Here is a 15,649-nt window from a genome sequence, read left to right as displayed (position 1 = left end):
ACGGCGCTGCACACAGCGGTTCCTGCAGCCTGCCAGCCCCAATCCTGCCCTTTGCAGGCAGCTCGAGCGCTGCTGGGCTGGGTTGGGATTCCCCCCCCCCCCGACTCAGCAACAAAACACAAACAGACAACTGGCTATACTTGCTAATAATGTCAAAGCACTACAGCAAAAGGGATTCTTATTGATCTTTGCGGGCTCGGCTCCAGAACACAATTTGAAATAGTTAACACAGCTCAAAGCTGTGTTTTTAAAGCCAGGGAAGAGGAACACAACCCGTTACCCCACAGCACAAAGGAAGCAGAGGAGCACAGCTCCACACACAGGACCGCACCGGCTCCAGCCCCAGCCCAGCAGGGACACCTGAGACCACATCCCACATCCCCCAGCACAGAGGCTCCGCAGCCCCCTGCCACCCAGCAATTGCCCCCTTCTGAATGAAAAGGCTTTTTTCTGACATTCAGATGGAATTTCCCACGTTTCAGCCTGTGCCCGCTGCTTTGGCTCCTGTACCACTTTCATCAGCTCCTGGCACTCTTGCCAACCATTTTTTTTTGCTGCTACATTTTTATTATTATTTTTTTAATAATCGTGATCAGTCTAAATTCACTTCCTTCCTTCCTCTGTGCACTGTTTCACTCCAACAGCACTGGCACAGCTGCCCAGGGGGTGGTCGAGTCACCACCCCTGCAGGTGTCCAAGCACCATGGAGATGTGGCACTTGGGGACACGGTCAGTGGGCACGGCGGGCCGGGCTGGGGATCTGAGAGCTGTTTTCCAAGCTGTGATTCTATTGTAGGGCACACACAGGCAGTGCGTGCACCCACACCCAGCTCAGCCCAGCATGAAAATGGCAGAAAAACAGAAACAGGGCGGTAGCAAGAAAGCGTGCGAGGTCCATCTCTATTGCACAGGCCAGACACAGACCTTCCACCTTCCTTCCATCAAACGCTGCCCTCTGCCACTCCAGTGAGCACCCAGATGCCGTGCATCACCGCAACGCCCCACATGCACTCAGCTCCCCATGCAGAAGCCGAGCCGTGGCGGGGCTGGCGGAGCGCGGGCGCCATTCCCATAGCGAGGAAGAGGGAGAGCGGTGAGGGAGGAATGCTGCTTACACTTTCCATGCAAGGTCAAGAGATCTCGCTCGCTGTTTTCTTTTGGCAGCCAAATCAGGCCAAGAACATACAAGAGAAGCGTATCTTAAAGGCCTCAGAGGCTAGTGGAAATTTCCAGAACGTCCTGGACAAGAATGACTTACTGGAAGTAATACATAAATCAAGCAAATGAATAGTTACCAGACAGCAACATAAACAGCTGCCACGGGGATGAAATCAGACCTGCCGTGCCAAGAGGCGTCAGCCGCATCGCTGCTGCACCTTCGGGGGAAGACGGGGAAAACAACCGGAGGAAAAGCGCAGGAAGCGGCCGCCCCGGTGCTGCGCTGTGCATCCCAGTGCTGCCAGGCACTGAGCGCCACGGGGAGCCAGCATGGCCAGCTCAGCTCTGAGCCGCCACGCCAAGCACCAGGCTGCACTTCTGGGCACAAGAGCCCAGCAGATTCCTTCTCCCCCTCCTTTGCCAACAGCACTCGGTCGGGCAGAGCCCCATCCTGCTGCTACTGCTGGATCTGCCATGGGAACCATCGCTGCAGATACGTGGGAAATGCTTTGGGCGGGAGATGGCAATCAGTGCCACGGCGGTAAAACACGTGAACTAGAAAACACCGCCACAGCAAAAACAGAGGGAACGAGTCACTGCTGGCCAGGCCACAGCTGTGAATGATTAAAGATAATTAATTTTGCTAAACACACGTACACGCATTTCTGCTGCAACCCCAATAACTGCTTCGACCTTTTGCAAGGAGAGGTGTGCATGCCCCGAGCAGAGGCAGCTTTGCCCCACAGGCCGGGCACCAGCAGCCATGCCACGCAGTGGGCAGCAGCCCAAGGTGGGCATAGCATAGGGTTGTCACACAGCCCTGCCTACTGCAGCGAGCACCAGCCCAGCTGTGAAAAAAATGCACAAAAATAGGCTCTAAAACCTCCTGCTTTGCACCTACAAAGCACACTAAAGGAGAGCAGAACGATGGGGATGGCACTGTAACTCTGCTAACACAACCAGAAATTTTCTCAATAAGCTCCAGCTTCCAGCATGGCCGCCCCTGAGCTCACAGCAGCCTGTGTTGTGCTAACTCAGCTAACAGGCCAGGGAATGACAGGCTTCACCAGAGCTGCTGCATGCTGTCAGTAAAGCAGCATTTGGAAGTGACATTCCTGGAGCATCCTTAGAAGTCTCTTGGGCACAAGGTCGGGCTTTTCAGCACAGATCCTCCTGAGAAAACACCAGATCAAACTGGTCTTGATCTTTCAGGAACAATAATTCAGCTGGGTTTATCACAAAGGTCCCAGCAATGTGAGCATGCCCCAGAAAAGAAAATTAAAGGTTTCATCAATTCACAGGTCAGAGATTAACATAATAATGGCAAATTTCCCTGGAAATGGTGTCTGCAGAGCAGAGGAGGACACGGGCAGCTCTGGGCACCGACGAAGGAGCACTGACAGTCCCAGCTCAAGTCGTGTTTCAGGGGATGCAGCCCCTGCTCATAGGCAGCACAAAGAGGTGTGGAAGCGAGAAGGGCCCAACTCCACCACTTCAGCAGTGCTTATCCTGGCTCAGGTTTCAGTTGTATAATAATTGCTATTTGCATGGGCTGTGTGAGCAGGGCTCTCTTACCACTGCAAGCAGTGCCAAACAAGCAGCCTGGTTTCCCTTTTCAGTAAGCAACAGCAAAACATGCAAACAAAACACGGCACAGAACACCTCTGTGTGACCCACAGTGGGTTCTTTTTTTAGTGTACGAGATCTCCACATCAATACTGTGAGAAATATTTGTTAGCTCATCTGATAGAAATGCAAATCTTGATTATTCGTATGTTACTTAAAAAAAAAGAGGAAGAAGATGAGGCAATCTCCTCCGAGAGCTGCAGCAGGGCCCTGCCTGGCCTGCTCTGACAGCACTGCTGGCTGCCCCTCGCATCAGCCCACCCAGAGCACCCAACCCCCCCTGCAGGACACCCCTCCTTCTGCTCTCTGCCTCCCTGCAACCATTTGCTGCAGATGCAAAACTTCACCCACACCTCACACCGCCTGCAAGCCCCCCACCTGGCTGTGCGCTCTGCCAGCTCACCTGCAGGGACCCCAAACCCAGTGGGACACCGTGGGGCAGGAGGAGAGGAGCAGGACTGGGGCCGGTGTCATCCTCCCTGTCCACAGCCCTGTCCCTCTGGAGCAGCACCTGGCTGTAGAGTCCAGCTGCTCTGCCCCCAGGGACATCCCATGCCACCTCACACAACGGCCCTTCCTCCATCACACACACACCAGGAGCGCCCTGAGCTTGCTGAGGGTGGTCAGCCTCAGCGCTGCTGGAACAGAACAGGCTCTGATCCCCACAGCTTCCTGCCTTTCTCCAAGATCATTTTTTTCCCACTGAACACTGTAAGCTGTTTCTCCTCCTAATATAGCAAGCACCACTACCACTCATTGTCTGTATTTTGTTTTAGTTCCTTCCTCATTAAAACAGCTTGAAGCCCATTGTATTACCTGCCTCCCCAGCTCCGCATCTCACACTCAAATACCACAGGGTTTCCCTTTAAATGAAAAGCACTCCAGCAGCTATGCGACTCCTTGCACATACTTGGCGGATGGGAGTACCTGGAACTGCCTTTCCCTTGGTTGCAGCCCATAAATGCAGAAGGTTTTGAAACTGAGATCTAAACAAGCCCTTTAGTTTTTAACAGCCTTGCTGGGGAGAGTCCATGGAACAGATACAAACACATGTCATCAGAAAGCATCTGGAGTCGTTTTTAAGCACATTTCAAGCACCGTTTATTATTTTTTCTCCGAAATAGATAACTTTGGGTTTTCCCAGATTTTCTTCTGAAAGGCTCGGGTCTGTGGGCCCTGCCCAGTCCCTCTGCTCACCCAGCGACCCAGCAGCCTTCGGGCTGGCACAAACACCTTGTGATGCTTTCGCTTCCTAAGCACTAATCAAAGGTTTCCATGGCAAACAGCAGGAGCAGGAAGATGGGAAATTACAGGTCAGCTCTATCACTGAAGGCAAAAAAATCACCCAGTTCCTTTGCCCTTGAAAAGTTTCAAGGTAACCTAGAAGTATTAATGAATTAAGTAGCTTTAAGGCAGAAAATACTCGCCAGAATAGTCTCCTATTGTTGCAAAGAAATATCTGTCAGTCCTTTAATCCCAGGCTCGGTCTGAACCCCCGCAAAGATCTTAACCTGGCTCTACCTGCAGCCAACACAGCGCTGCCACACCGCTGCAGGACGGCACTGGGCTGCCCTGCCCTCCCATCTCACACACAGGTTTCCACTTGGTCATCAACCAAATATGACTCAACACCACAAACACAAGGAAACTTTTTTTTTTTTATCACTGTTAACTTTCAAAGGAAGTGGAAAATGGAGAGAAAAACATATCAGTCATATACGTACTTTGCCAAGTGGTTCATGAGCAAGTGCAGCATCTGCCTGTTTTTCTCCGGGAGCCGATGAACAAGGCTGTGGATCTCTGACACCCTGGATTCCTGATTCTCCAGTTCTGTGTTGGAAATAAAAGATGATTCATCTCTGCATCAGGGGTTTATTATAGAAAAGGACACGCGGGCCCAAACAGTAACCCACACAGACATCCCAGGGACCCAAGGCTCCCAATCCCTACCTCTAACCTACACCAGGCACACTGCAGGTATCCTCACAGCAGTTCTCCTCTTTACCAGCTCCAATCAGTTGTTTGAAAAAGTAAGAAACCAATGGGCTGGGACAACGGGCTGAGAGCAGATGCCAGCCACATGAAAAGTCAGCTGTGATCAGGGAACGGGCTGGCCGTAACCGGAGCGTTCCTCTGACTTCAACAATGGGAAGCAGCAGCACGATCCCATCCAACGTGCTTCTGGGCACAGCGTGCGCTCAGCACAACGCCTGGGAAGTGGCAGCCTGCAGTCTTGGGGCTGCCCCAGAGCCCGAGCAGGAGCCATGCGAGCAGCCCCTGCCTCCATCCCTTCCCAGGAGGCCACTGCCGATGTGACCACCGACGTGAGTCCTCCCCGCAGCACACAGCTCTGACAGCCACCTGCTCCCACACAAAGCATGCTCCCAGGGCAGACAAAGGAAAGGAGCTCAGATGCTGGAACCGCAACTGATAAAATCAGAACGGTGTAGGTGTCGTTCAAACAACAGCCTCGCTCGTTTTGGAGGTTGATGGTCAGAAGAAGAAATACCTGCACCACCAGCTGCTGCCGTCAGACAGCCCTCCTCTAAACATGACCACGTGCTTTTTGTTTATCCAGAAAGTCCCACACAGCACCCTGCCCCTTGTATCTCAATTCTTGCTCTGGTCTCCAAGATTTAAGAACAAGGGATCAGTGGGAGAGCAGCAGGGTAGAGGTTATGCTCAGCTGCTTGCAAGTCCTGTTCCTTTTCTGGCCCCATGCTGTAAACATCAACAAACTCACTTGCTGCTTTGATGAAGCTCCTTTGAAACTGGTACATCATGAGCGGCCCTGGAAGCATTCTGGAAGATAAAAAGGTATCACACACAGCACAAGTGAGTAACACCATCCACAGAACTGCAGAAATAAAGCTCTGCAATCTCCATAAATTCAGCTCTGTTTTTTGAGAGCAGAACGAAGCGGTAACAACTCCAATTGATTCCTCTCATCAGGAGGCGCAAGACTTATTGAAGCACCTTCAGTTTATTCCTCCTCTCTTTTTTTGTACCATACTAAATTCATTTTTAATTTTGACATTCCTTCAGTACCACAGTAAAACAAAGCTTTTGTACCTCAGCGAGTCTGTGATTTCTGAGTAAGTTTAAAAATAAATTAAAAAGAGAAACGAGCCCAGTCATAAAACTTTAACAGTCACTGTTCCCATTACACTTCCCATTCTCCCTCCCACTTCCACATCCCTTCAGTGGGACATCTTGGTGCTGCTGACATTCCTTGTTGCCTTGCAAACAGTTCAAGCTCTGGAACAAAGGTTGCCAATCATACAAAATTATGCAGTGTTTTGTGATTTTCTAGGCTGAGATCCACCCAGCTAATGACCCTCATTGCTCTAATTGGATTTAGCTTCTCTCTTGCTCTGTGCCTCTCAAAAAAAAAACCAACAACCCAACACACAGAAGGACAACACAAAGCAAAAACCTGCAGTCACAACAGGTAGAAGCACGTCGTTGAGAATGAGATACTGACTGCTGCCAAGAAACTAACATTTCTGGAAGATAACGCACATGATAACAGCATCAGCTTTCATATGGAAATTATTACTTACATAAAGCTTAGCACCCAGTTCTGAGAAGGGACTGCAACAACTGCCACGGCCCTGACAGGAGCACTGTGCTCACCTTCTCCACGCACTCCTCAGGCTGAAGCCCGCAGTGAAAGGCTCAGAGAAAAGCCTACACCAGAGCAGGGCATGCGAGAAGGAGCCCTGTTGTTACATTCATGCAATACATGTTCTTATCAGAAAGCTGAGAATATTCCCCCCATCCTACTCAAGCATGCCAGAGGGTCAAGGAAAAAGAATGAATTCTCTAAGGGCAGTTTCTTTGTTTATAAATGCTTTTGTTAAATAATAGGCAGTAATGCCTCTGACCATCATGGAACTGGTCCTGAAGCTGCATGACAGACAGCCTCGCTTCCCTTACCTCAGGTACGTTTTCAGGGCACTGGTGATGGTCTTTATCTCCCATTCTGCACAGATCTCAGTTTCGGTTTCAGTGGCAGTTTTTGGATCTAAGGAAAAAAGAAAAAAAGTAAACAAGTGAACCCAAGTGCAGACAATCCCAGCTCGTACCACTCAGCACCGACAGCGCACAGCCAGCTGCACGGACGCTCATCACATCCCATTCTCATTGCTCTTCCAAACCCCAGAGACCACAAGCTGTTCCCCAGCAGGCGCTTCTCAGGGAAGCCGACTTCATCACCAGACACAGGACATGCTCACTTGCACGGGACAAAAAAACAGGGTAGAAAAGAAAAACATCAGTCACGAGCAATGATCCTGGCAGCTGGATTCAAAGCATAGCACTAAACAGGGTGCGGGGGAGCGCGGCAGTCGATGACAGCGGTGATGGCAGTGCACAGACACGACCCAGGAGAAGACAACCACAGATCCCTGCAGGACTCAGCAGAAAAATCACAGCTCCGACAGGGCTGAGGCTCCCTGCCCCAGCACTGCAGCCACGCGCAGCACCAGTCGCACAGCAGGACCTGCACTGGCCACGCTCGGCGACCACGTGCCATAAACAAAGTGGATGACACCGCTCCCGACTCTCTGCTAACAATTAGAAACAGGCAGCTTAGAAACCACCAGCACAATCGGCACAAACCTGCCTGGCCACGGGCATCTCACACCAGCACTTGAAGGCTCAGAGTACAGAGAGCAAAGAGCACAACCCTGCACAGCGGCAGTGAGGGATGCACCGGGCACTGCTGGGCAGGAGGCAGCAGCAGGACACAGCCACGCTCTGACCTCAGTGAGACCACAGGAAACCCCTCCAGACCTCAGGAGAAACAGCAGTAGGACCCTCCGGCAACACAGGACCACATCCTGCCTGCAGGCTGAGCCCCACGGCCAGGCACTGCTGCTGGGTGCAGCTGCCGACACCACGAGGTGCCACAGGCAGCTCTGCAGTACCTTCACCTCACAGACATGCGTGACGTGCTTTTGAATTTTAAAGGAATGGGTAACTATAGTGGAATTTTAAAATGAATGAAAATAACGCACTGAATAGGAGTTATAGAGTTTCCCTCAGTTTAATTTACAGAAAGAGGAACTCCTGAAACAGTAACCATTGGAGATACGTACATTCACACCCACATCACGTGCCTCGCATTAATCACAACTGAACGCCATCCTTCCCTCTCGATGCCAAGGCAACTTCCCACTGCATGACCTTCCTAAGGAGGCAATTCTAACAGACTAAAGATAAGCCCCCACAAGAAAAAGGCAAACAAAAACCTAAAAACAAACCAAAAAACCATCTTTTTAATGGCAAGGCCTTTGGTGGAGCTGAGCCAACAGCTCCCAACCAGACGTCTTTTCGAAAGGTCATCCAGGAGCTGTTAAATATGGTTCATGGAACAGCAGGTGATGTCGTATGGCTGCTCACATGCAAAGACTCTGTGCTGATAAGCAGCTCTCCCTGACCTTCACGCTCACCGGCCTGCACACAGCTATGGCAGTGCATTACAGAGGCAGCATCTGTCTGCCACCTAAATGATGGATGCAGTTTGCTCACAAGGGCAAACTTCCATACGAACCAGAGTAAATGTGAAATAGCGCCCATAAAAGCATCCAGCAAGCTCAGTGCAGTGTTAACCCTGAATTCCCCACTGCTGTCATTACTGCTCTGCTGTCTCTCAGCAGACGCAGAACGAATTTTGCTCACGCCACGACACTCCAGCATCACTTCCCACTTGTGGTGGAAGCTCGTTCTGCACGGTTACAAATGCCACACAGGACGTTTGTCCTGCTCTCTACGGGCTGCAAAGGAATTCATTACTTAAAGCGTACGTATGGGTACATGAAGAAAGAAAAGGAAAGAAAAGGAAGCGGCACATCTCCAGATCTAACTCATACAGAAAATAGAACGCGTTGTCTGCTTTTGTCTTTTGTTTTCCAGTAGTGTCTTTGCGCTGCAGGTGACCATACAGGTGCTGGGGGCAGGACATGGGCTGGCAGCAGGAGCCCACACTGGGCAGACAGCCCCAGCCCAGCACAGCAGCCTCCTGCTGCCCCTGCCCAAAGCCCATTCTCACAGAACTTCTCAATCTATTTCCTGGGGACGGAGAAAGCTGCTGCCATAAGACAGATGGTTTCAATTCCACACCAATTTCTGCACGATGAGAGGAACTGCCTGGAGCACAAGCTCATCACCCAGCCACAATTCCCACCCACCCTTGGGTGGCTGGAGAGACTTCCAGAACAGCCGTAAGACATTAGGTGACAGCACCTACAACCTGGAGGACGCCTTGTGCCCCAGCCTGTGCAGCAGAGACAAGCCCAGCCCACCCCCTCAGCTCAGAGCTGCTACAGCATCAGCGCCCTCAGCAGTATGCCCTTCCACCAGGGCTCCAAGTGACCGAGCTCTGTTGGCTGGGTTTTGTCCCCATTTCGGCAATATGGGGAAGGCTGAAGAAAGGCAGCTGACCCTCCCAGAGCTGAGCTGCCCCCACAAGCATCCACACACGCTGCCCGCTCCACTCCGAGCTCCTACGAGGCCAGGGGCTCTGCCCAAGCCCGGCTGTGTCACCCCTGACCCCAGAGCACTGCAGCACAGCACGGCCACGGCCTCTGCAAAGCAGCCAGGGCCCTCCCAGCAGTGTCACTTACATCAGCCGCCGCACGCTGAAATTCAATCTTTTTGCCATTTAAACTGCGTGTGAATCACTGAAGCTGCCCACATTCATTTCTAAATATAAGGGGAATCTGGAGTCGCAAGCAAAATCTGGCTTTGCTTTTCACGAGGGTTGGATGCAAACACAAACTTTTGAGCCGAGCGGTGCTGCTACCTTCAGGACACCAAACAGGAGGGACAACACAGAACAAAAGAGGCTTTGACAATTCAACACTTTCCTTGCAGACAGTTCAAAGGCCAGCTCCACATAAGGACGGTTTAGCCATTGGTGATTGAGAGAAAGGTGGGGAGATGGGTCTGCAGAGAGCCCTGGTGATGGGGGGCCCTCAGGGGAGGAAGCTGCCAACAGCCAGCAGGCGCTCACTGAGCACACAGCCACCTCCCCTCGGCCTCCCAGTGCCGACAGCTAATGAAGACACACCACAACAAAGAGAAAACACTGACTGCACATCACCACGTTATGAGACACGAGGTCAACAGCTCAGTGGCTTCGGTCACTGAGAAGATAATGGATGCTGGATGGTGTCCAAAACTTTGAATCCCTCCCAGCTCCGAAGAGCTCTTTAAACAAGCAAGTTTTGCCATCTGTCACAGCCTCAGAGCCTCTAATCAGAACTGATGCAACCGTGAGGCCAATGCAATGGAGCTCGGCCATGGGAGAACAGAGCAGGTTCAGTCACCTTGCAGCTCTCGAGATGATGCACACTGCTTCAGAAGCCACAGGCACAGGACCTGGCACGGCAGAGGCTGCCATGCTGCACGGCACCCAGGCCCTGGCCTATTTTTATCAGTGGGCAGCAATGCTCTTCAGCTGATGCTCTAACGCAATGGTGCCAAATGTGTGCACCATGAGACAGAGCTGGCTTATCTGCGTGGCCAGCAGGACGTACTCACATGCTCCAGAGCCTATGCCAAACTTCTACTAATAAAAGAAAAACAGGCAGTCACTCGCTCTTGTGACTGCGGCGAACTTTCCAAATGCCAGAGCATAAGTGATGCAGACGTGTCCCCTTGCGTCAGGAGAGAGCTGAGGGCTGTGATTCAGAGCCTTACCCTTCTGGTTCCTAATAGTCTCTCTGGATTACCAGTTTTGAGGAGGTTAGTGCTGACATCGGCAACAGCCACCAGGGGCTTTGCTCACAGAGCACTTCAGTGGTGGGAAAAGAAGGAATGGGGATGAAAGGAGGGAAGACATTCAGAATGGAACGCAACGGCCTCAAACTTTTTGCAAGGAGAAATGCATAGGGGTTCTGAGGGCTGCTGGGCAGCAGCTCCGTGGCTGCACACCAAGGCCATGCTGTCAGCACCAGGCTCTGCCACGGTGTGACCTGACAGCTCCTCTGCTCCCGAGCACCCACAGCTGTGGGACCCAACGTCTCAGGCATGAGAAAACGCATGCTTGAAAGCTCTGAGCAAAACTATGTTAAAACAGGCACAGGAAGGTCCAAGGAGAAAGTCAGAGCCACAGGCAGCATGCAGCATGCAACAAAATAATTAAAAAGTATTCTGGGAATGCTGCGGGAGCTATGAGATTAAAAACCAAAGCTTTCAGCCCTTTCTTCTAAGATTTTAGTTTGCATTTGGGAAGGATGCCAAAATTTGTAGCGCATGTGAGTAGGACATCAGTGACCACAACAGAAAACTTGTCAGAGCAATGCTCTCCACAAGTCCTACCTCCATAACCTGCCAGTAGTGCCCTGGGACCTCCGGGCCTCTAACAGCATGTGGTCCTAAGGGCACAGTCACCACGATTAGGTACCCAGACAGGAGCCTCCGTTCTTGGTTTAGAAGACTTGGAAGCAGCACAGCCCACTTGCCCATAACAAAATATAAGCTACTCACCCATTAATATACTCAACAGCTTTTGAACTCTAGAGTTTACTCCAACAATTCTGTAGAGTCCTTGCTCATTGATCCCTGGAAAAAATAAAGAGTTTATTAGGAGAATGTCAAAAGAGCTACTAACATTTATTTCATTTCTCTGGGCCCTCCAACAGCAATAATTAAATACTCCCACCGACTGCATACAGAATTATAGGAGAGGGTAAAAATTGGTTTTGATTTCAGGGCTTTCACGTGTTGATTAAAAGTAATGACCCCAATTAGCTCAAGAATCAAAAATCCAAGGCCACCGTGCCGCACAGCACTAGCAGTGAGGGAGTATGGCCACACCATGAAGGATCTGCACACAACGTAAACCAGAAAGGCAATTTGAGAAAAATTTCACTGGGCCAAGTTCTTCATGCTTAGGTCTGAGCCTTTTCCACGTTCTGCATGGAGAAGGGCTGAAATGCACGTCTGTTTGTCAGCCATACGAGAGGAAATGCTTTGTTATCACTGCAGGGGGGCGTGCTGTGGCGCAGCCTGTAGCTCTGTGCTGCACCTCCTGGCTCAGCCCCATCCCCGACCCCACTGCCAACCCAGGCCACCCGGCAGCACATCACAGCGGTTATCTGACGTGGGATTCACAGGGTTAACAAATCATCCGCGCTCATGAGAAGAGCAGGTAAGCAATCGCTGCGCTGTGAGCAGATGCAACGCCTTCCCCCAAACCAGACCATCTGGTGAAGCGCTCTACCTCTCGTTTCCACAGCGTGTATGCATTTCTTGATTATGCTGAAGCCGATATTATCCAACTGGGCAGCTGAAAGGGAAGAGAGGAGAGAAGTGACAAACACCCTGCAGAGGGATGGCTTCTCATCCTGCAGCCATCCACAGCATTCACAGCAATGCTGTCTTCCTGCTCGGACGGGGGGGAAGGAAAATAAGATAAATGAGGTGCTTGCAGAGGAGAGAGACGAGCGCAGCGTTGTACCAGGTGTAGTGTGGTGAGCACACAACCCTCGGTCGTCGCTGCAGCCTCAGCACTGCTCTGATCCTCACCTCCTGCATCTCTGCCCCCCAGCAGCTATGGCTGTGCCAGAGATTTATAGCTACAGCTGGTCAAAATATGAACCAAGGGGAGATATCCCAGCGAGACCTTCGTCTGCAAAGCTGACACTAGGTTGCTTGTGAATAAAAAAGGGGAATCATATATTTTTGACACAATAAATCCCGCAAAAAAACTGCACAGAACAGCCCGCTTCATCTAAGTGCTGGTAATTCCTATAAATCCTTTCCACGTCCACCCAGCTAACCCAGCCCCTGACTCTGCTGCAGAGGGCTGCACCGACACCCGGGAGCGACCCAGACGAAGACATCCAGCATCCCCACCGCGTTCTCCAGCAAGGAGTTGCACAGCTCTCCCAGGGCCATCTTACGCAAGGACTGCACAATGCTGCTAACCTCTCATCCTGAGAGGGAGGGCGCTGGAGCGAGGAAAGCCACAGCATTATCTTAAAAGCAGAGGACTTCACTTCTGCACAGGCACGAGGAACTGTCGTGCTGGAAGAGACAACACCGTGCCTTGCCTAGAGGCCAAGAAGAGCAGAGCAGAGCCCAGGGCTGGCAGTGTCCTCACAGCAAGGCACACGTGACTTTATTCCTTTCCTTCTCCCTGCTCAAATCGTTTATTTAAACACAGATTTGCACTTGGTTCACGACAGGCTTCCAGTCCACTGGCTGCCTATGCCTTGCATGGGGCCAGCCCTTGCTAATCACTCCTTTTGAGTTCCCTGCCGGTGTTGTTACATGATGAATGGTACAAAAACCTGAAACAGTAAAACAGGTCTATTATATTTTTCTGGGCAAGCACGGTGGAGTGCTGAGCCAACGTAAGCACATAGGCTGGAGGATTCCTGTGCTGCAGGATGTACAAACATCCCAAAGCTCCAGGTTGCTCTGCTCAGCACTCAGGGGCTCAGCACAGCTCCCAGCCGCCCTGCAGGCACAGACCCAACAATGGCAGCACCCACCAGAGGGACGCTGCCTGCAGCACCTGATCACCACAGAACACTGCATGGGGTGCCTGAGGAGCAGGAAAGCACAGTCTGGAAGCCCTTCTGTACAGACAGGCCCACCTCAGCAGGGCTTCCTAGCACTCAGTCCTGATCTTTTGGCATCCCTGTACAATGCTGTCCAGCCAACACAACTCACCATTTTGGGCTCGCACGCTCTAAGTGCCAACCATTCCCACGGTGCAGCAGTGTCCCTGAGCCCCTGGGATGCCTGAGCTTGAGCACAAGCACCAGTCCCATTCCCTGCATGCCCCACCACAGGACCCAGCAAGGGCTGAGCCCACACCTCGCTGTGCTGCTTGGCCATAGCAGAGGGGAGAAACAGGAGCAGTTTTTCAGGATGGAAATGACTGAGCATAATCCTCCCAAGTAGATGAATAAGCTCTCCAACTCGTTGTTGAGCTCTGGATCAGGAAAGGTCGGGGATTTATTTGCAGTAGTTATATCCAGAAATAATATCTGATTAAATATCCAAAGTGCCTTTATTCATCTTTAAATTTAACTTTTAATGAGCATCATAAAAGCTTGATTTTCCTCTCACAGAAGCAGTCTCCCTTTATCTCATTCATTTACCCAATGATTCCGAACTGCAGCAGCACAGATGAAAGTCAGATTTGTATCCATTGCAGCCCTGACCCTTTTGCTGGCTCCACTCACTCCAGCAGCAGAATGGTCGGCAGCTTTGGGCTTGGGCTGTTTGATGTCTGCAGGCTGGGAGTGCTGAGAAAGGAAGGAGCTACAGACCAGCCTGCCTTTGGGGGCTGCACAGAGAGGGAAGGCAGCAGTGAAGAGCAAACCCTCAGACCCACCAGAGAAAAGCACAGCCTATCTGCACTCCTCACAACAGGCATCCCTAATCCCCATCCTATCTATTTAAAACTGCCTCTCCATCATAACTGGGAGCAGACCCGCAGCCTTCTATTAGCAGGTAGCGCTGCACTCTGCCCACAAAGCAAAGCTGCACCCTTCCTCCCCTCTATTCCCTGTCCATGGAGGCTCCCCAGGGGACAGACGTAAAACACAGCCTCCAGCCCAAGATACACACCACAGGCTCTTCGTTCCAGAGCAACATTTCAAAGCACTGCTGAGAGGCAAAGGTGATGCATATCATTTGTACTACCAATGTTGCACACACAAATATTTATCTGCCCTTCGTGTAACATCGTATTCCCAGCCCTACTGAGCCGGTCTCATCCTGTCCTATTTTTGCCTACCAGATTATTTCTATTTAATCCACTAATTCTTCTACTTTATACTGATATGGTATCTCAGAGCACCAGTGAAGGGGCACGAAGACACAGCTGGCTCTGCTGAGCCACATGTAACCCTGCTGGCTCCAGACGTGTACGCATCAGCCAAGGCAATGCAAGGCCAAAGCGAGCTCCCCTGCATTCCCCCACTACGCAATTCTGTGTCCTGTAACACAGTGCCATCACAATGACAATCGTTATGAACTTTTTTCAAACACCACTGGCTTTAAAAGGGAGAAAGAAACCAAGTGGAGACCAGAGAGAAATGAGTTTTCAGTCTTAGCTGTCTCAAAGCAGCAGAGATGCCAAGCTGTGGGGAACAAGGACCGCCAGGAAAGGCCATGCTTCCATCCTGAACAGGTGGAGAATCAAGTGGATGTGAAAAAAGGAGGTGAAAGCAGTGAGGAGAGGACAGACTCTCCAGCAGGGTCTGCTGGGATAGGAGAAGGGGAAATGATTTCAAACCAAAAGAGGAGAGACTGAGATTGGACATAAGGAAAATATTTTTTACAATAAGGGCAGTGATGCACTGGCACAGGTTGTTCCAGAAAGATGGTGGATGTCCCTTGGAGACATACAAAGCCAGGATGGGCCAGGCTCTGAGCACCTGACTGAGCTATAATGTCTCTGTTCATTGCAGGGGAGTTGGACTAGATGACCTTTAAAGGTCCCTTCCAACTCAAAAGATTCTATGATTATTTCCACAGAGCAGAGCAAGTCCCCTTCATTTGAGAAGCAGCACGTCTCAATTCACCCAGCTCTAGCAGTGCACTGATACCCACTCAGCCCCCAGCACTCTGCTTTGCTTCCTCCCAGCTCCCAAAGAAGATTAAGATAAATCACCCCGCAGGCTGATGGCCATCTGGCCACACAGCAGGATGTAAAATCCAAAAGCTCTGTAAAATTAGATAGTGACCAAAAAGCAGACCTCACTATAGAACTCCCAGTCTCATTCTCTTTCAGACCAGCGTAAGTAAGGCAGGAAGCAGAGTTATATAGGTTTTCAGGGTCAGGCACTGCATCCGGACTCCATTCAATCATTACAGTCATTTCAAGTCCTTATAG

General features: G+C 51.1%; 1 protein-coding gene across 2 annotated transcripts in view; it reads right to left on the bottom strand.

The window, feature by feature from the left end:
- ARHGAP26 (Rho GTPase activating protein 26) overlaps nucleotides 1–15,649 on the bottom strand; it is a 98,954-nt gene that overhangs the window by 34,444 nt on the left and 48,861 nt on the right. For both annotated transcript variants that reach the window (XM_042826680.1, XM_042826679.1), the window contains exons 13-17: nucleotides 12,017–12,082; nucleotides 11,281–11,355; nucleotides 6,724–6,811; nucleotides 5,528–5,586; nucleotides 4,509–4,614 (exon numbers count right to left, since the gene is read on the bottom strand). In XM_042826680.1, coding sequence (XP_042682614.1) covers nucleotides 4,509–4,614; nucleotides 5,528–5,586; nucleotides 6,724–6,811; nucleotides 11,281–11,355; nucleotides 12,017–12,082 — 394 coding nt within the window. The remainder of the gene's footprint in view (nucleotides 1–4,508; nucleotides 4,615–5,527; nucleotides 5,587–6,723; nucleotides 6,812–11,280; nucleotides 11,356–12,016; nucleotides 12,083–15,649) is intronic.

This window comes from Centrocercus urophasianus, unplaced genomic scaffold, assembly GCF_019232065.1.
Source record: "Centrocercus urophasianus isolate 14NV4802_14NV808 unplaced genomic scaffold, USGS_Curo_1.0 seq_26, whole genome shotgun sequence".
NCBI lineage: Eukaryota > Metazoa > Chordata > Aves > Galliformes > Phasianidae > Centrocercus > Centrocercus urophasianus.
Note: the sequence above shows the minus strand (reverse complement) of the source record. Positions and strands in the feature narration are given on the sequence as shown.